The sequence below is a fragment of the Petromyzon marinus genome, chromosome 52 (genome assembly GCF_048934315.1).
Source record: "Petromyzon marinus isolate PM22_M1 ecotype Great Lakes invasive population chromosome 52, UKy_Petmar_22M1.pri1.0, whole genome shotgun sequence".
Lineage (NCBI taxonomy): Eukaryota > Metazoa > Chordata > Hyperoartia > Petromyzontiformes > Petromyzontidae > Petromyzon > Petromyzon marinus.
Genome location: NC_133718.1, coordinates 7,762,682 through 7,783,229, shown reverse-complemented (window position 1 = coordinate 7,783,229; position 20,548 = coordinate 7,762,682). Strand labels below are relative to the sequence as shown.

The 20,548-nt window shown below is 48.4% G+C and overlaps 1 protein-coding gene across 3 annotated transcripts in view; it reads right to left on the bottom strand.

Annotated features, from left to right (window-relative positions):
• Nucleotides 1-1,465: 1,465 nt before the first annotated feature.
• The window catches only part of LOC116953469 (uncharacterized), a 72,726-nt gene continuing 53,643 nt past the window's right edge, over nucleotides 1,466-20,548 (bottom strand). For all 3 annotated transcript variants that reach the window (XM_032973696.2, XM_032973695.2, XM_032973693.2), the window contains 8 exons: nucleotides 18,750-19,967; nucleotides 17,833-17,952; nucleotides 15,565-15,678; nucleotides 14,453-14,611; nucleotides 13,788-13,870; nucleotides 12,078-12,222; nucleotides 11,599-11,781; nucleotides 1,466-10,615 (listed from right to left, as the gene is read on the bottom strand). In XM_032973696.2, coding sequence (XP_032829587.2) covers nucleotides 10,572-10,615; nucleotides 11,599-11,781; nucleotides 12,078-12,222; nucleotides 13,788-13,870; nucleotides 14,453-14,611; nucleotides 15,565-15,678; nucleotides 17,833-17,952; nucleotides 18,750-19,967 — 2,066 coding nt within the window. In that variant the 3' untranslated portion in view covers nucleotides 1,466-10,571. The remainder of the gene's footprint in view (nucleotides 10,616-11,598; nucleotides 11,782-12,077; nucleotides 12,223-13,787; nucleotides 13,871-14,452; nucleotides 14,612-15,564; nucleotides 15,679-17,832; nucleotides 17,953-18,749; nucleotides 19,968-20,548) is intronic.

The following is a 20,548-nucleotide window of genomic DNA, read 5'->3' as shown; positions in this document are numbered from 1 at the left end:
TTCCCCTGCACCCCCGATTAGCACTGTTGGCTACGTATGGTGCGAAAGAAGTCCAACGTACGCGGGGAGGCTGGACGAGCTGACCGTAGCAGCGGCATGCCGACCGCCCGCCCCCACCACCCACACACACACCCGAGGCTCACGACCCAACCTGTCCTCCGCACGAGAGTTTTTATTTGTTTGGTTTTATTCCGATAGCCTAGAAGGTTAACTTGTCATCGGTTTCCCATATAACAGAGAGTGGGATGGGGGCATTGGGGTGAGAGTGAGCCATTGGGCCCCTGTGCTTTAAGAAGGGTGAGCTCAGCGTGAAGGAAACCCCGATGTAAAAATGATGGCTATGAAGTATTAGCCGTGATGCTATACTGAAACCTGAGCAAGCAAAGATACCCCATAGGTTAATTATGGCTGGAGATGAATCCACAGTCACTCTGGAATGTCTATCCCAGTCCCATTATGTAAGAGAATCTCGAAATGTGCTATTGCAAACTCATTAACCGAAACATTGCGTGTAGGACAGGAGACTCAAAATCCCGAGTTCAGTGCATTGGGTGTTTCGTCGAGGTATATGAATGCCAGGGGAACCTACATGCAACCAGAATATAAATAAAATGGTGAGGTAGGCCTTGTGTTCCCTGGACCAGGCCTGTTTAGCCTAGTTTCTCTACCCAGGACCTCATACCTTCCCAGGCAATGAAACCTAGATGAGGTAGGCTTAGTAACCCTGGGGCCAAGCCTGTCTCTGCCTCCAGCCAGCCTGCAGCCAGCAAAGACAATAAACATCTTGAATACATTTTTAAAAAGAAGGAACATTGGAAATGGATGTGGAGAAGGCCAAATGGTGAAATTAAGGACTAGATTAACTTGATTCTAAAGGACAAACCCCAGAATCTCACACATGTCTGTCCAGAATATATTCAACACAGAGAGTGACCACAGACTGTCAACATAGCCAAAGAGAGGGCAAAACTAATGACAGGAAAATCAAGATAATATATGTAATAAGAATAATAGAATATATCTGTAGAATCCAGACTAATTTAAGGTGGACCCTAGAAGTGGATGTCCAGCATACTGAAATAAATTAAATAGGTGAAAATAAAATTTAAATTAAATTATACGGAATTAAACTTAAACTTTACAACTAAACATGCCCATTTAATATTTACAATTTAATACTAAAAATCAAGAATGTACAATATTGTTTCTGTCTACGTGACTTTACCGAAATAACCAAATAATATTTATGTATTCCGAGCCACTTTTTTTCACCAAACCCTCTTTGATACCAGCGGTGAAATATAATTAAACAACCCCAATGACCGACACGGTGTGGGCAGGTCTTCATCCAGAAGTGGATCGACAAATTATTATCATCACTTATTAATAAACATTACACTCAATCACGTAACCGTTGACACCTCAAACACACAACGCGTGGATTCAAGTGTGACACGCGGATATCTGAAGTGTGACTTTTTTAATGACTTTGCAAAATATTCCATACAATGAAGACCACTCACAATGTTTCGTGCCCAACATAAAATAAAACAACAGAGCGATTTAAAGTCTCTCGCTATTTGGAACACTGGCGAGGAAGGAATGAAATTAAGTTTCCATAACTTCTTAACACAGCAAAGCATAATAGCCCTGCTAGCACACAACAGTACGCACAATATTGGTAACTTTTAATAATAATAAAAAAGTGTCAGATTATTGCCATTTTATTCGTTGAAGTTGTACAGTTTAAAATGTTTTCTCATGCGCAAATGGTGAGAAAACAAAGGCAAAAGAAAAAGCAATTAGACGACTAGCGCGCGAAACACAAAAAAAACCTTGTTTAACCACAACAACATTCCCAGACTTGTTTTTTTTTGCTTATTAACATATTAGTTACAAGAGCATTGAAGAGACTTCTTAAATAAAGTAATAATAAACAAAACAAATAATCTAGAATCCGTCTGGAAAGGCTGAAACCGTATTCACCTCCTATTTCCCATAAATGGTTTGAACCACAGCACGAGTTTGTTTTGCTCTCTGGCATTGTGGGATAGACCGTTGATAATTGCTGAGTTAAATATCCACTTCAGAACCCCCACTTATCTGATGCTAGTTGCCTAAACTAAGTCTAAAGCTTTGATATCAGTACGGTAGTTGTACAGACAGACTTGAACACATGCAGACGTTACAAATTATGTGACCACCTTTACTCGAATCGGTCTTCATTGCTTTCAGCATAATAATTCTCACCAACGCACGTAGTGCTATATTCACAGTCCACGAATTGTGGGACAGCTCTGCCGTGTAACCATCGTTATAGCTTATTGAAGTCAGAACGTTGGTTTTAATACTAACAATAAACATAATAATATCTTGGTGAGCAACAACATTCCTCTTGAGGACACTGTTCAACTTGATGACATTAGCTCCTTGGCTTACAAATTCCAGAGCCTTTTTAACAGGAGAGTTGGATTACAGTACGAATGACCATGCACACTCTAGCAAACTGGAGTTATAATTGTCGTGGTTTTCTTTCTCGTATACACAAATGAGGGACGCTAAGAAAGTAATAGACTTGAACATGTTTCGGGCAAGATGACACAAGTGCTGTTGTAGGGCTTCTCAATTTAAATATAGCATCACCTCGTGACACCAGAGCTGTTCACTTTAGAATTCTCAAGACTTATGTTGCTATGTATAGAATAAAAGATATTGGCAGTTTTACAACAGTGACTTTAACCTACTCGTGACGGAACTCCAAAAACGGACATCCGTAAAGACATTTTTTTTTAATGAAGACTCTAGGCAGCTTTATTCGCGGAGCGCTATGTTATACATGGGAGGGGGGGTATTGCCAGGATTTCTAATGACGCTCTCCACTTGACCGGATGTCGACAGCACAGGTGCCTTGTGGAGATGAAAGAGGAACCTCATGGGATGAGCCTTAATTAACAAACCAAATATTATTGTAGTGGGATATGAGATGTGAATGATGAATACTGTATAGTGAATATATAGTAAATACCTTTATATAGATATGCGTGGGTGAGTCCATGTATGGGTAGATTACTTTTTTAGTGTCATTGGTGTTTATATACATACATCACTGTGCATCAACAATACGGTTATAGTTTTCAAATAACCTGCTAGCATGCACAGGACAGTTTTATTAACACATTTAATCTGGAATCTTCACAGAACATTTGAATGGTCATCTTAAAAAAAGAAGTATTCCTCATGTTGTATGCATGCATACAAACATCGCGGTATGTATATGTGCTTCGTTTTTTGGCAATTATATTTCACTTACAACTATTAATTATACACTGCACGGCGTAATAGTGAACGCTTAGTATTGCCTTCTAGTCAACATTGGTGGTTGTATTCAGGAGTTATTCACGCGTGCATTCTATGCAGGAGTCCTGTAACGTTTTCAAAGAGAATGCTCGGGACAAGCCACCCCCTTGTGGAGGATTCAGATCGAATGCAAATTTCATACGGAGTCATTCCTTACGCGTGATCACTTAAGTGACCATCAGTCAATAATATTTAATAGGACATCCTATCAGCTACCTGGCGATCATACGTGTACAGGTGTTGTAATCGCAGGACCCATGTAAATAATGGCTTACATGCATGACCAAACGGTTGAATTTAAACATTTAAATGTTAAATATCCTTTGACCTTCCATAATAAATCATAACAAACCTCAAACGTTGAGGGTAGAACGAAAATTTCAGTACAGATGTTGCCGATGAAACGCCAATTACTACTAAATATTACAATAGCACTGTATTATACTGTTGCAAAGTTGCTAAGAGAGCAGTGCTCACTAAAACCCCAATCTGCAATGGCTCTTAAAGCATTCATTTTACAAAATCTCACCACCCAGTTGGGACTTATGGCCAAATACAAAAGGAACTCACAACCACGACCTTCATGCCTCTGGAACTTCCGAGATTGGAAGACCGCACCTATGAAACAATACGCTAAGGTTGGCGGCGTGTGTGCCCAAATCACAAGCTATATAACTTTCAAAACGCCGCAAGGAATCCTTACACCGTCATCCCAACGGTCACTTTGTGTCGACTTTATCAATAGCCTGGCTGTGCACGATGTCGTCTCTTTCGTTCATTTCCAGGGGACAAAAAAATGTGTTTGTGGAAGAACACAAAACACGTTTGCAGCGGTGCGTGCGGCGATTGGGGGACAGAGATTTTGTTTTTTTTGGGGGGGTCGAGGAAATCCTGTGAGGTGTGGATAAATAGGGTGGCGGTGGTGGAGGAGAGTCGCGAAATAGGGGCCGAGGATTTTGGAGCAGGACGGGGATGGGAGGAGGACAACAATATCACTTGACAAAAGTTCATGGGTTCAGCTTGTTACATAGAGTAAGGGGCCATGCATTTAGTACGTACGCATGAAGGGATGAAGGGGTTAACCCAAATGCGTATGCTTGCGTATGGTAGGGGTCTACTGACAATGTTCGTACGCATAGCAAACGGGGGGGGGGGGGGGGCCTCGATAATAATTTGTCTACATTGGCCTTCAAATGAGTTAGATAGTCCCCCGGTGGACTATCTGTTTGCTTAAACATGTTAATATTATTAATCCTTGATCGTTTCTGCGTGGATTAAATATCGGCCGTTCTATAGGACTCAGGGGTGGAGGTGCGTCAAGCGTACTTACGCAGGTGGAGGGTGTAAAAATACACGTGCGTACAGGGAGGGATCAAGTTTTGACAGATTTATACGTACCTAGTAAATGGATGGCCCCTAAAGCTAAAAATGAAAACAATTTATGTAACGTTCGTACCTATTTCCATCTTCATTTTAATCGTTGCGTTTTTGAGTTTGTCGTAATTTTTTGTAATTTTTTTCGCTTTTGCTATTTTTATTTTTACATTTTTTATTTTTCTATCGCAGCGATCGGTTTCGTGGTCATTTCAAGCGTTTGCAAGAAGCAAGAAGGTAACATTTGCAGAACGGTAAAGAACAAAGTCACAGCTTTGTCAACAAATTTGCAAACAAGCTACCAACAGCTACATGTCAATGCATTTGTTGCGAGTTTGGCTTCTTGTAAAAAAGAAAGTTTCGGAATCGCCTCCACAAACTTCGATATTACCAATGTCAACTCCATGGCTCTCATAGCCTCCGACGTCAGTTTTTTTGAAAATACTGCATAAACAAAAACGTGGTCGAGTTTTCTCTAATTACAGCAGCCACTAGCGACCATAGTGTGATTAACTGAAGCTCGGTCTCTGTCGATAGCCATTCAATTATATTGGTCAAGTCTGTGAGACAAATTAAGGCTCCCTAACCAGAACGTTCTTCATCATTGGCTCGGTCGATGGGACTGTAAGCGTTGCCGCTGATCATTTGGTTGATGTGCATATTCACGGTAGGGTTTATTGTGAACGACACAAAACAATCAAATTCGACTCCATTCTTTCAAAGTCAACCACAACAAACGATCCTGCCATTTTCAAATGACAACATTGTAAAAATGACATGCTGTATATATATTGCAATTGGACATGACTATGGAAAAACAACCCATAAAACCTTGCAAGCCCAACGGATAGAAAATGTGCGATACGTGTGAACAAACCGAATTCAGTAACTAGTTTTTAAACTTAAAATATGGGCCTTTCAATAATTTATTGACCAATAACACAACTCAGCAAACAGCCAATCATGTACCCCCACCCACCAATTGGGATTTTCACTGGTGGGTCAGGATGTCACTTCATCCTATCGATCGAAGTCTTCTTCACAAGTTTGGTTTGCCTAAGAGTGTAAGGTTGGGTCTGGTAAAAAAAAAAAAACTGGACAATTTACTTGTGTGTGAGAACGTCAGAGTTGAAAGACTTTGACATTACTAAATGAAAAAAAAAACAACAGTACCAAACATTCTAGATGTGGCAACGCTGATCAAAATATTTAACTGTGTTCCTGATGACAAGCCTGCTAATGGAAACCATATTTATGTGATGGCAGCATTCCCGTAACATGCTGTAGCTGAGGCGATGCTTTTTTCGACGTATTTGCATCAAGAAATATATTACTAAAACATGTATACATATCAATGCCAGTCAAGAGATTTTTGAAAATAGGACACGAAGTTAAGACGTCAACCTCAGACTATTCCGATGATTTGTAAGACACGACTTCCCACGCTCTTCGTGTCACCAGTTAATTGCCGTGAGCTGTTACTGTGTTAATAATATGTAAGTCTGTACAGCGTTTCTGCCTTGCTCTCAAAAGCCACCAGACTGCCGCACACCTACACAAAGGGACAGTCTCAACGATGGCATGGTCTCCAACATCAGCAAACACAGCTTGAAGCCAGGCGCACGGCGGGCGGATCCGTTTCACAACCATGTCGCTCTTGGTAAAGCAACGTAGTCTCCTGCAACTGCTTTGTCCACATCGGAGCGAGTAATTCGCGGGCGTGCGCGCGATGAAATACATCGCTGCAGAAATAAGAATTTGCACTTGTCATGCGCCTTTCGCAAAGTCTCAAGGTGTCACGAAGAAAGAGGCGGCTGGCAGAATACGAGCCAAACGGGAAGAAAACTAATGAAGAAGAAACCTTATTATTATTTAAAAAGATAGGTTGTTAGTCGAGATTTAAAACTGTCAGCATTGCCCCGGAGCCTGATCTCCAACGGTCGGGAGATGTACAACCGGGGAAGGGGGCTGGGGGACCACCACGGTAAATTCCCAATCACCCCAAGAATGTAACCGATATCGAGGTGTAACATGGGAGGGCAGCATCGGCGGATCTTATGGACCCTGCCAGGGCATTGTGGTTGAATTGGCTCGTGAATATACAGCGGAGCCAGCCCTCACTAGGCCTTGAATATGAGCAGCGTGATCTTAAATAACCGCTCGTTTAAGAGATGGAGAACCAACGCAACGATGCAAGAATGGGGGAGGGGGGTCTTGCAATGGTGGTCCGAGTAAGCGTCCTAAATCATTGAGCAGATGCTCTAAAAGTAGAGTCTATCTCTACATCAGGCAACCGGCAGTGCAATTGCTCGAAACCGGTTGCATATACATTGTTGGTTTGCATGCAACTGACCTGGCTTTACAGCAATGGTATTCAATGTGCACGGTTGCTCCGATCAGCAAATTGATATAAAATTCTATTATTGCCACCTGCTGCTGCTGCTGCTGCAGTGAAGGGCGTGCGCCATGAAGCTCTGGCAAATGACATGATATTGGCAAGATTGGTTGCTCACCGTTGAATAGAGATAAGAATGATGCACAAAGCTGGGTTTCTCTCCAATTTCCGATTGCTCTAGTCGCACATTCAACACACTGGCTATTTGATACAATTCCAGGGCATGATCATTGGCTGCAAACAGAAGCGTTGCTCCATCAAAATGCAAAGTCTACCAACAGCTAAGTGACACACTGGAAGATGTCTGGGATGATATACTTTAGAGCCACCTCAAATGTGTCTGTTCCATGAATGTATCTAACCCTCCAATCGTCGATATTTTCTTTAGCTGTGCATTTGATTGCCTCCACTCACCTCACATTGCTTACACCCTGCCAGATGGTGATGGACAAATCTATCGGTAAAAATCTCCTTTAGGACACACATTCCATGCTACTCTGAATGACTGGCCTGGAATCTTCAAAATGACTGACACAAATATCTGAGCCAACCCAGTCATCTCGTGGATTGGATATTCTTTCAGTAGCGCCGTCACAAAACGAGTGTTCGCCGAAGTTTGTAATCCACGTCAGTTGCCAGGGTCACGGTCTGCATTCCTCATGGATCACAAAGATGTCAATCGTGCCCAAAACATCGCCTGAGTAAGGCAGCAAATCCTACATCTCCATGAAACAAAACTCGCTGTGGTTAGGCTATCTGCGCGTTGTGGCTTTGAGCCGGATTAGCTCCAGCCCAGCAGTGCGTGGCATCCCAACGAACGACGTGCCCCAGGCACCATTCCTTTCCAGAGCTCGCAAGTCTCACGCAATTGTTCTGTTTCTTACTACGCTGCAGGCCATACCAGACCTGTCCAGAAAGGTGTGGGGGTGAGGGGGTAAAAGGAGCCGTTTGCACTGGGCCTTGTACGAATGAGGGCCTCACATCAGGCTTGTTTGCATGCCTCCAGGAACCTCTGGGAAGCCTTGACCGGTTCATAGTAAACGGCGTAACGGTACAGCCTGCAAATGCGATAACAGCTCCAATTTCCCCCCACTCCTTGATAATACAACCCCCCCCCGCAAACCCGTATCTCACACCGCCGCTAATCAATCTCACACCCACTGCTGGCCAGGCATAGGCTTTGCCGTCTCCCAACTTGACAGCTCTGCTTTTTGCCTTTCCCCATCTCACGTGGTATAGTCACTCACCCAAGGATGCCACAATGTTGCTGTGCAGCACTCGCCTAGTTTATGGGATAGGAAGGATGAGTGGGCGTGTGCGTCAGAAAGTATTGTGTTTAAAAAAAACAATACTTTTTAATATTTGTGCCTGTTTATAACGAACAATGTTGACTAAATTACGCTCTCAAAACAAAGCAAGTGTTATAATTCGGCCTCTCCTTGTTGACACATATGCTGAACTTCGTAAGCAAATGTCATCAGCATATTGATGCTGTCCGGATTTATATCTTAAATGAGACCTGGTGGACTAGGGCCAGCCTAATAATAATGATGATATCACGGGACCACTTCACGAGATCATGGAGAGCCACAAGGATAGAGCCAGTCCACCAGAAAGTTGGTCATGGAGATGAGGTTCAAGAGCTAACCTATTGCTCCAGGTTCAAAACAAAGAATAGGCCCTAACCTCCTGGGTCTGCCAGTTTCGAGCAAACAGTTCGACTTTAATACTGCGAACGGGAAAGGTGGCCTTGTCAGAGCGTCCTCCGTCAGATGGAGCCATATTTAAAAAAAAAATCATGCAGTCTGCCAGGTGGAAGGTAATGGTGATCGCCCAAACGCCGGTGTGATTTGTTATTGTCACGCGTCACTATCACAAACCAATTATCACGCTGATCAACTAAACCACGAGCTTGCTTTGCTTAAAACAAGAAACAAAACAAAAAACACATAGCGTAGTTTGCCACCACCTGAAGCCGGAGCGACAGCGTGCCACCAGACTTAACAATCGCCCTTGAGGATGCTGGTAATCAGTGACACAGACACTAGGTGGACTAGAGGCAGACTTACACACACTGGTCTGGTGAAGCATCAGAACAACGTGGGTAGCTTTTACCAGGTCTGGCAGCGTGGATCCCTCATCGCGGCGCGTCGAAGAGGTGAACGCATCGGACGGACGAACGTAACGGGTTGCATACGTTCGTCGCGTCGAGTGAGGGCCCAATTCTGAGACCAAAAACGACGAGGGCATTGCCTGGTTTTGAATCGCAGAAGAGCGCGATGGTCCCGCATAGAAACAAATAATTAGGTCGCATGCCCTTTACACCCAGCTGCAAATTAAATACGTTATTCAATATTGCAGGTCGCTAAATAACACGTAATTTGTTTATAACAGTAATATACTGTATTATACGAAACAATTATACTGTACTTGAATGCTTGAAGTACAAAGAGACCGTTTTGTTTAGTTGTGGGTACACACACACTGGCCTCCATGTTAGAATTTATTGCTATAATTGCCTTCTGGATCCAGAAAACCCGAACCAAATAATTTAGTTTGGTTTCCAAATAATACCAAGAAAAGCAATACGTGGCTGCTTTGCCCATCGTTTGCTGCCCAAGTGTTCTGACGACCGTGCCGTTCACTTCCCCAAGCAAATCTGAACGGTGAGGGCACAACAACTAAGCCACCCCTATAAAACAACAGACCGACCCGCAGTCCAAACTAAGCAAGCATGCGTTTACAGGGATTGTGCTACGGAGCGAACCATTTTTTCAGATGGGGGTGACGAAACATCGTTCTGCCCTCTTTCTAGCCACAGAATTTGCCAGCTGACCGTTATTCTACGTATTCATCCCTGAATTAAACACTTAAAATTCAGCTTTGGCCAAGAGCATGATAAAAATAATGAGGCTAAAGTAGGATGGGGGTGTGGGAGGAGTAGAGCGTAGAACGTCAACAATGTAAAAAGTACGTCACTCTACAATTGTTGTAGTTGGGCAGTGTATTGTAGATGCTCAAAGGGGATTGGTTGGTACCAAATGGGGTGGCAAGGCTACCAGTATCCACCATGGGCAGAAAGCTTAGCGCACATACTCTCTGTTCTATAGACACACTTCGTATTCATGTTCATATTCCGTCGACGATTCATTTCACATTCAGTTGTTTTCCTTCTGAAACAATATTCTCCATCATATTCAACACGGTGACCTTCTTCGATGACCTTTTTCGTTAAAAAAAAACAACTAGCACGGTGACCTTGCTATCAGACATGTTCGTGACGTAATGTTAAAATTCTTTAAAATAATCATTGGTAGCATTTGCCACCCTAGGTGGTACCAATGAGCCATTTTTGGGCCAACGGCTCAAGGGCTATACGTGGTGTACGACGTTCGGATCGTTCCTGGGTGGGCACCGTGGGAATGTGCGGAGTCTTCAGTGGGGTTCACTGGAGGGAATATCTTTGTGGAATCCGATTGTATGTTCCGGCTGTAAAAGCAAACAAAAGAAAGATTAATATGCAAAGACATTCTGACAAATTGCATTCAAGTGACTTGTTAAAGCACTGTACACATTTAAATATAGTGTTCAAATCAGAGCTGGTGCATCCAATCATTTAAGGAATTGATTACTGATTATCTTGTTCGATAACTCTACAAATCCAATAACATGGAAATGTTTGGAATTAAAAGTTTCACATCTCCTCCCACTGTGTACCGTGGGACTGGAAGTAGTGGGCGAGGTTTCATTTGTGTCACGTGCACAGTCAGCTGTGTCACAGTGCCTCCAATCAGCACGGTTGGCTACGTACGGTGCGACAGAAGTTCAACGTACATACTTTCTCCGCACCTCTGTACGGTGCTTTAAGTGGTGGATGACATTATTAAAGGGGCCTGAGCCAGATGTGTTCTGGCAGATTAAACTTACTTACTCCTCTTCATCCCCTATAGGACAAAAGGCTACGATGGCCTCTCTCCATCTTTTTCTGTCCTTCTGGGAGATTAAAACACGTCTTAATTAGATTGAAAGTTTAAACATTTTTGTTGTTAAAGGTTCTTGCCCAACTTAATACATTAATTGAACTTCTGGAAGACATGCATTCTTCAGATTATAAGACACAACGCATTTGTTTGCCTTATAATACATGGGAAAAGTGCATCTTAGTCCGTGGAACACAGTAATTGTATTAATGAGCTTTGGAGTTTGTGTGTTCTTGCCGTGGCCGAGAAGATTTTTCTCCGGGTCCCCTGGTTTTTCCCTCCACATTCACAAACATGCGTTTAAGAGCTGCTATAAATTTACACACGATCAGCCACTCCGTTGAGCTATAATTCGTGGCCAGGTCGCTTCTGAGAAAAAAAGCTACGCAGCCCAGTGGGCCCTTACCCGGTAAAATAAAAAGGAGTTCAGAGTATATTTCAGAGAGAGAGAATCGAGCTTGCGTCTCCGAGCGAGGTTCACCCAAGACTCACGGTTGATGCAGGTAATGCGCGGCTCAACCCACTTCCCGTCTGGCTGGCACCGGATGACGGGGAAGTGCCTCTGGATGAAGCCCTCGCGGCAGTGGTAGCGGACGATGGCGTTGATCTCGTAGCGGCTTTTGAGTCGCCCGAATGTCATGGCGTTCTCCACGATGGGCGGAGGCCCGCACGACACTGCCATGGTGGCACGCGCGCACGCACACGCGCAACACGCACGGCGTTAAATTGCCGAGAGCGGGAATGAAACTCCGGTTTCAACGGTTCGTAGCTACAGGAATCAAACAGGTTTGTAATGGAGTAGGCTAGCTGCTGCACCACTGCTCCACACGGAGACACGCGCACGCATACATACAATGATTCGTTAAGAGATGTAAGTGGCATTGTAATACTTCTCATGCACAAAAGTGGAAAAGGTTTTGCGTTGGAGGCAAGGGATAAAGGTCCACCACGTTCTGGATTTGAACTCTCACCTGCTCCGCGCTTGCACGTGTAGGGGAGGTAGTAGTTGCAGGGGACGTCGTTCCACTGGCCGTTCTCGTGCCAGATCATCACCACGCAGTCCTCGCCATCAAAGAAGAAGCTGTCGGGTTGAGCTGGCCTCCAGTTTTCGTATTGCTGCGAAATGCGTTTTCAATACAATTGTTGAATTTACAGGGATGGTAGTGGGGGGGGGGGTTAGGATGATGGGTTAGGATGATGAATTTGCATTCATAGGGGCACCTGACTTAAATTCCTCAGCAAGTCAAAGCACCTCACATCACATCGCATCTCCATGCAACTGAAGGCAGAGGAGCGATCCTCACAACAACGAACGGAGCACCGGGCGGCAATTATGCAGCAAGTTGGCACAGTAGGGGGTACAGCTGGTGCATCTACCAGTCACCTCACTCAGTCAACCCATGGCACCTGCTGGGTCTGTCCCATGACCTCCTGTCAGCGAGCCTTCGACACTCTACGTGGCCTCAAAGTGCACCTGGCCTGGCACAGGTGCAGTGGTGACGTCGCCGTCACAGAGTGGCGAAAGGCGCGGGTGTTGGTATTGGTGTACACAGCACTCGGCTGTAAGTGATTTTTTTCCCCTTCAAATTAAACAATAATCGAGATATGTATCAATTGGCCCACTATCCTTTGAATAACATCGTGTAAATTCCACTGTGACACCGTCGTGTACTGTTAGCGACCCACGTTATGATCCTAGCTAGCCGGGTTAGAAGAATGCGGAGTGACATCCGACACGGCGGGCTTCAACAAATCGGAGTCTTTATTTCCTTAGGCAGGAGATACACGGCTCTTCCACTATTCCCTTCGCTCCAAGCGTCTCGAGCTTTCACGTCTCCCCCCACTTATGTATCCCTCGTGCCGCTTTCTCGAACGTTCCTTGACCCACTTTCCCTCCGGCCAATCACCTTCCCACTTTCTCTCAGGCATCCCAACCGACCTCCCTGTCAATCAGCCTCCATTTCCCGCTCTTTCCATTTTGTATTTCTCCTCCAATCACTTCCATCTCGCCGCCTCTCACCAGGCCCGTTGAGCACCAACCAGAGAGTTTGTTTTTACTTCCTGATCATCCGTGTCACGTGGTGTCCACCACGTCAGGTGAGCGCCGTTGTCAGTGACACAATCTCACACAAAATGTAAAGGATGTAGAATTGATATCAATACCGCCCACGGCACCGTGCGCAAATACTGCACCAGTTTAATGGTCGGGGCGGATAGGTGACGGTCAGATGCGTGATGTATGTGTATGCTTTAACTTAGCTATTTCAATGCTAAATTCTATGTTAATTCCATTGTCAAGGGGTGCCTCTGCGGATGTGTATGCTTTAACTTTTAACATAACTATTTCTGTGACCAGTCAGCCATTGCTAAATTATATGCTAATTCCTTTGTCAAGGCGCTTTGTTCCTCTCACACAGCTTAAAGGTCGTGATCTGAGCGTGGCTCTTTCACTCCAGCGCTGTCCTACCAGACAGTCTCGTCCCTTCACCTGATGAAGGCCGCTTGTGTTGTGGCCGAAACGTCGTGAGAATATTATTGTGTTATTTTATTTTATCAATTTATTGTTTTATTCTCATTCTACGTGACTTTACCGAAAGAACCAAAGAAGATGAATCATTGCAGTCACGAAAGCTTTAAATCGAAATTTATGCGTGATGTTGTACTGAAATGGCTGTACCCACCAGGGTGTGTCCGTCGCTCCACCGGAAGTCATGTTCAAACATCTTGTCGTTCAGACCGATCCACTGGTAGTCCTGGGCCATCCCTGTCTCGACACGGCGACAGGCGGAAACAGCGACATGCACGCGTGTGCACGAGTGTGTGTCTGTTTTAGACACTTCACGTGGCCTCAAGGTGCACGTAGCCTGGCACAAGCGTCGTGGTGACGTCACCGCCCCTTAGTGGCGAATGGCGGTTGTTGTCTGTTTGCTAACACATCGCACCGCGTGCTCATTTGAGGTTGAGTCGACCTGGGGGAGGCCCAGGACCGGTTCACATATTTGTCCGCGAGCGGGAATCAAACTCAGGTCGTCGGCTTCGTAGCGGAATTTCCATCGCTTTTCTGAAGGCCGTCCAGCGAGGACAACTAGTGTCACGAGGAGACGCACTTTGACGAGCGGTAACAAGCTAAATTTGAACGCAATTTGCGATTTTGTAATGCAGGGAACCACAACAGTTGTATAATCAAGACCAGTCTGGTCACACGCGACGCAGTGGGTGGAGAGGTTAGTGCCCCCTCCCCTCCCCCCACACAATCCCGGCGACCCGAGTTCAATTCCCGCACGCTCGTACGCGCAGAGGCGCGCGTGCATGCATTTTGTAGTGGAGCTCAACAAAAGGGCCTCACGGTTTATGAAGCGCTGCTCTTCGGACGACAGGATGCTGGCGAGGTGAGAGCCGTGCAGTCGGCAGTCGCGCTCCGCGTCCTCCCAGTTGCGCCGCTGCGGGAAGAAGTTGTAGCAGTGGCCCTGGAACTTCTGCCACCCGACCTCGCACTGCTGCGTGTCTGCACGACGAGCAAGACCCCGGGGTGTGGTGGTTGTCGGCGATGCAGGCGGCGGCAGGAGGGGGTTGAGAAGGGGACAAAGAGGTGGTCAGAGATGGTGGCACGCGACCGCACGCGCATGCCCGTCAAACACTTTTCAGTGCCTGACTCATTACAGACCAATTAAGACCTTGTGTTGGTCACCCCGTGCCCTCATAAATCTCAGCGTTCATCCTACAAAGCCCGTATCGAAACGGGCTGTCCGCCGTATGGACCTGAGAACTCAATGTCCCTGTACAAGAATACGGGGTAAACCGTGTGGGTTGACAGGTGTGCACACGTCTAAAGGGAGGCAGTCGATTTAATTGTTTCAACATTTCCAGTCACGGTCAAAAATAATAATCCCGCCCTCCCCTCCCCGTTGTTTGTAAAAATGAGTAATCACCCTGAATGCACGTGAGGGTTGAGCGTGCTTCGATGGGACACTGGAAAAAGCAGGCGTTGCTTGCTTCTGCTGTGAGGCTAGCACATGATTATGGGGGTACAACAATGAATGATTTAATCTATCTGTGCGGAGCTTTCAGTGTCACCTCTTATGTGTGGGGTTTCTCCAGGTACTGTATTCTGGTTACCCTCCCCCTCAACATCCAATGCAGGACCCCCGGAAACAAGTCTTTTGGCTCATTGAGGCTTTCCTGGATATATAATGGGCGTGATTATTATTATCGTATTCTCCGGATTATAAGTGACACTTTTCCCCCTGTATATGAGAGCCAAAGTTGGAGGGTGCGTCTTATAGTCTGGCATCTGCGTGTGTGTGTAAGACCACATTTGGGACCTAAGGCATTCCTGAAAGTGGCTATTGATGGAAGATTCGATGCAGTCTCTGATGATGCATTTGGACATCAGACTGACAAATCGGTCACTCCGCCCAACCGACACCGCGGCCAAACGATGCGACTGAGCAAACTCACCGAGCTCACACAAGGGGCCACCGTAGCTGGGCAGGCACAGGCAGGAGAAGGAGTGGATGCCGTCCACGCACGTGGCTCCGTTCCGGCACGGGCTGGAGTGGCACTCGTCAATGTCTGCAACACCGGCGCACGGCACGCGTTAACGACGGCGACTCGACCACGACCCGGCGGCTCTCGTGTGATGCAGAGAGAGAGAGACATGGACGCTTCTTCTTTCGTACGGCTGCTGACGTAGATGCAGAGCAACGACTACAATTTCACATTCAGGTGGTCAAGCCCAGACAACCGCGTCAGGGGTAGCACGCGGTGCATCGCTGTGACGTCTCTCTTCGTACTTGTCATCGATCGGTGGCATTGCGTCGTTCTACGTTGCACTACGGTCTGTTCTGGATGACCACGGTCGCACCACTGGACACGCCGAGGTGTGCATCAGGCGTCTGCATGTCCCATGGTTTTTGCAACTACGATTTAGGGTGGATCATGGGCTTCGTGGAAGATCAAGCCCAGTGATCCTCTTCGGTGAGTCTCGAACAATGTGTTTGTTTATGGGCACTGAGGAAGGGAGACGAGAGAGAGAGACGGGGATTGCTTGAAAAAGGTGTCAAAAGACAAGGAACAACGCTGAGATGGCCAAGAGAAAGGAGGCGGACTGAAGAGGTCAGATCCTTCGCGACGGGCTCCTCGTTCTCGAGAAGGCGAGGGAGGCGAAGAAGACGGTGTCTGAAGGGCTTACGGAGATGCCTCCGGTACAGGGCAGAGGGAGCAGAGAGGGTGGCACCCGAGAGCGCGGTGGGAGGGAAGCGGTGGAACGAGGTGCGATGACAGTGGACGTGACACGTGGAGAAAAAGGCGCGGAGCAGAAGCTCACGGAGGGAAGTAAAATCCGAGCAGCCGCCCCTCCCGTGCTGTAACCCTCCTCGTCTTTGAACTCACACCTCGATCGGTTTTTGTCACGTGCACAATCAGCAATGCGACGCAATATTCGGGTTTAACACCATCCACCGTGCAACCGCAGGGCAATGCGAAGTTCACCCTGGTGTGCGAGGTGGCGTTGTTTACAGATGGCGGCTAAACCATGGCTAGCCCGACGAGCCGCGGGGAGAACTGGTGCAGTGAACCTAAGGGTCCGGGCCCGCTGCTACGCCAATGGAAACCCGACCGGTGTGTTTCTCGATACCCCATGCACGTTATAAACACGTCCAAAGCGCGAAACGCAACACCACTTTATGTATGTTATTTTCTACTGCATGTCGCAATGGCACCACAGACGGCAGGGCGATCCATTCGGAAGCATCCCATGAACCCATAGCGAGAAGTCATCGTGGACTTGACATTATAATTCAAAGCCTCTGTACGTCTCCCACCAATCCCATTATAGCTATCGGTTCTGCCTGCGAACACTCGGCCGGTGGGCTTTTTTCCGATGTAGCCGCCGTTGTGTTTTATTGTTCACAACCGTCCAGCGATGCGTACATATACTGGGGTGATTGACATCTCACAGGGTCTGTGATGTGACTCCACAAAAAAGAATCCGTCAGGGGTTATGTCAGCTGAATGCGGTGGGGGAGGGGTGGAGCGGGTGGGGGGGTGACCGATTGTTCCACCTCAACCAATCCGATTCACAGACGTCTCTCCTGCAACCCGTCACGTCCCGCGCGAGCGCCAGCCAGGGCCAATGGAAATCAGTGGGGCGTCTGTGATTGGATCAGCGTGCACTCTGGGCAGCGGGTTCCGCCTTACGCCCTTCCCATCGGCAAAACGCACGCGAGGTGGCGCTCCATCACTGCGCTCTGGGGGAAAAAAAAAACCCCAGCTTGCTCAAACCGCATGTACTCACTCCTGATACAATTATACATCTCGGAGCTCAGAACGGGGAGAGGGGGACGGGTGGACAGAGCCAATTAAATACAAATCAGATTACATGATGGGATTTGCGTGCAATCATAGGCTGGGACCAACACCGGGTTTTAATCTATAAGCGGCTGCCTGGCTTTGAATGCCAAATCTCAGCAGGTCTGGCTCCGTGCCCTGACGCCCTGACGCAAGCCATAGCCATCGAAGCCGCTCAGCCAGTGGCAGTGCTGTCCAATAGCGGGGCCCTAAATGAACTTATTAAAAACAAATCTAAGTGTATAAAGCGCCCTTAAACAATCGTTCTCAGGGCGCTATGCATGGAAAAGGCGGGAAACAGCTTAACTTCTAACCGAGTAAAGAATGGATGCGGTTTAGGGTGGACCATGAGTGTTGAGTTCAAGAGAGAGGAAGCACCGATTTGGCAGGTGTCCCCCGTGTAGCCGAGCGCGCAGTGGCAGACGTGGAGTCCTCCGTCCGTGTCCGTGCATGTGGCTCCGTTCAGACACGGCACCTCGGAGCAGGAGCCCTGCATGGCTGTGGCAAGGAGTTCATGAGACACGGTGAAGGCACAAACACTGCCCGAGTTTCTCATGTCGTTTAATAGTGCACGGGTGCACGTCAGCAGTACCATTTTACTTTTTTGTAATTTCACCAGGTAAGGCCCACTGAGCAATACAGCTCCTCTTTTTAATCAGAAGCGACCTGGCCGAAAGTGATAGCCCAACGAAGTGGCTTATCGCGTGGACATTTCTCCCAGCCAAATACAATTGGGCGCACAGCAGTTCGGCGGCGATCGGCGGGTCACCCGTGGTCAGGTTCACGATGGGTCCTGCCATGTCTTCCAGGACGTCTGGACAGCGTGGAAGAGAAGGCCGAATATATTCTCGAGAGGCTCGCTTTAGCGGTGGTCCTTTCACCAGCGGTGGCGTGAACAACTAACTTCAGGGCAGTGCCTTTACCATTTACATGTACACGGGTAGCCCTCTGTCAGTCCACTGCTGGATGAGGGCCTCTGTGCGGGTTGGTAAATGTCAGGGGGAGTGCCGTATAGCAATAGACTTTGCTGCGTTGCCCTCCACTGCCCACAATGCCTAGCGCATGGTGGTCACTCAAACAAGCACCATCCAGGATCTAACATGCTTAGCTGCCGAGATCTGGTGAGATCTCGGCCACATTCAGGGGGATTAGGCGCTGCTTCTCTTGGCCGCGGTGGAGAATTCTGATCATCTAAATCATAATCCATTTCATATATAATTCGAATTCATACTTGATGAAATACGTCACCAAAGGCACCGGAGATCGGAAACAACAATGGCAGCGGTTGCACAAACCTCTCAGAGTCTCCGAGATTGCTTCCTCCACCACTGGAGAGCTCTCCTCCGGCACCAGCTCCTGCTTCACGACCGCTCTCTCCGTCGTCACCACGGCGTCCTCCGCTCCATCGACAACGCCGTCGCGATCCTCGGCGATGCTGCCCTCCGTCACGCCGAGGGGTGCAACGGTCGTCTCCGGAACGAGGCCGGACGCAACGGAGGGGGGCGCCGTCGCGAAAACAACGACGCCGCTGCCGTCCTCGGGACTGGGTGCTGCTGGGGTGAGGAACGGCCCGGGCTCCACGGCGCTGTGGTCGGGGATGAGTAATTCTGGGACATCCGGAACGGGAGTGGATCCAGATTCTGGACCCTCGGCTGAGCTCTCGTTGAGCTGACCCAGAAGTCCTTCGACTGGTGGTGCAACGATCGCGACGACCTCCTCCTGCTGCTGCTGCTGCTCATCTGGCGTCGACCCCACGGTGATGCCGCTCGTCTCGTCAGGACCCAACGCCGGCGGGATCTCCGGCAGAGCGGAAGGCACCGCGCCCACAGTGGAGGCCTCTCCAGAGGCAACGCCCACTTCAATTTCGGATGACGCCTCAGTGGTTGAGCCTTCGGCCGAGGTCAACGGGTGCTCGTCCGAAATCCCCGGAACGAGATGCTCCTCTCCGTACGGAATGACGTCCACCGATGGGGCGCCCTCCACCAAGGTCTCGTTCTCCTGGCCGCTCTGCGCCAGGCCCCAGTCCTCCCCCGACACGGAGCCCTCCGTGCTGCCGCTGCCCTGCTTCATCACGCCCGTCTCCCCGAGAGACTCCGCAAACTCTTCTTCTCCCGACGCCACCGGCGTGAGCTCCGCCCCTTCCCCGTCTCCGTCCTTCCCCGTCCCGGCGGCGGCGGCGGTGGTCGTGACGACCGGGACGACCTCCCCGGAGCCCGGGTAGAGCTCTCCGCTCTCGTCCTCCTCGGGCGGAACGGACTCGACGCCCGGCGTTAGCGACGGCGGCGCCACCCACTCCGGGTACGATTCGCCGGCGCCCGACGCCTCGTCCGGCGCGGACGTGGGCTCGGACGACGGCCGAGCGGGCACCTCGGTGGTCGGGCCCTCTCCCAGAAGCGTGGGGCCGGGGGGAGCGGGCGGGACGTCGCTAGGCCCCTCCCCCGACGGCAGGCCTTCCTCGCCGGGTGGCACCGCGTGCTCGCTCTCGGGCAGCGGCCCCTCGCCAGATGCAACCCCTGCCGAAGAGAAGCGCCAGCGTTACTCTTTCGGTTTTACGGGTGGAATTAGCAAGATTTTACGCAGCAACATCGGGCCAACGTTGGCACGCGCGGTTGAAACTGTTGGACCAACGTGGGCCTCGACGTTCCATGTTTACTGGGTGCGCATTATGAGACGTATTAACGTACTGCTTTCTCGCTTCATCGTCACGTATTGTACAGTTTACGTGATGTTCATTTGTTGCACGAAGCGTGTGCGGCGACGTTTATTTATTCAGCTCACGGACAGACGGACGGAAAACCGCATTCGGGCGGCGGTGTCCCGGCGTCTCATCGGCCTCCTCGTCGCTCCGCATTTTTGTTCTGTTGTCTTAAAAGACGCTGGGCTCAGCGAGGCTCTCTGCCACATGAGCAACTCTCGCTGTGGTCCCGAGCAGTCAGAGTAGGAGGCTGCAAAGCCACGGACAAGTGCACTAGTGTTTTGCTTAAACCCATGTACGGCTACTCCCGTCCTGAACAAACAGTGCCGGGGCTTTTCTTAAGCTCATGCCCGCATCTATCATTGTCACCGCCAAACGCTGCAGTGGAAGCATAAAAAC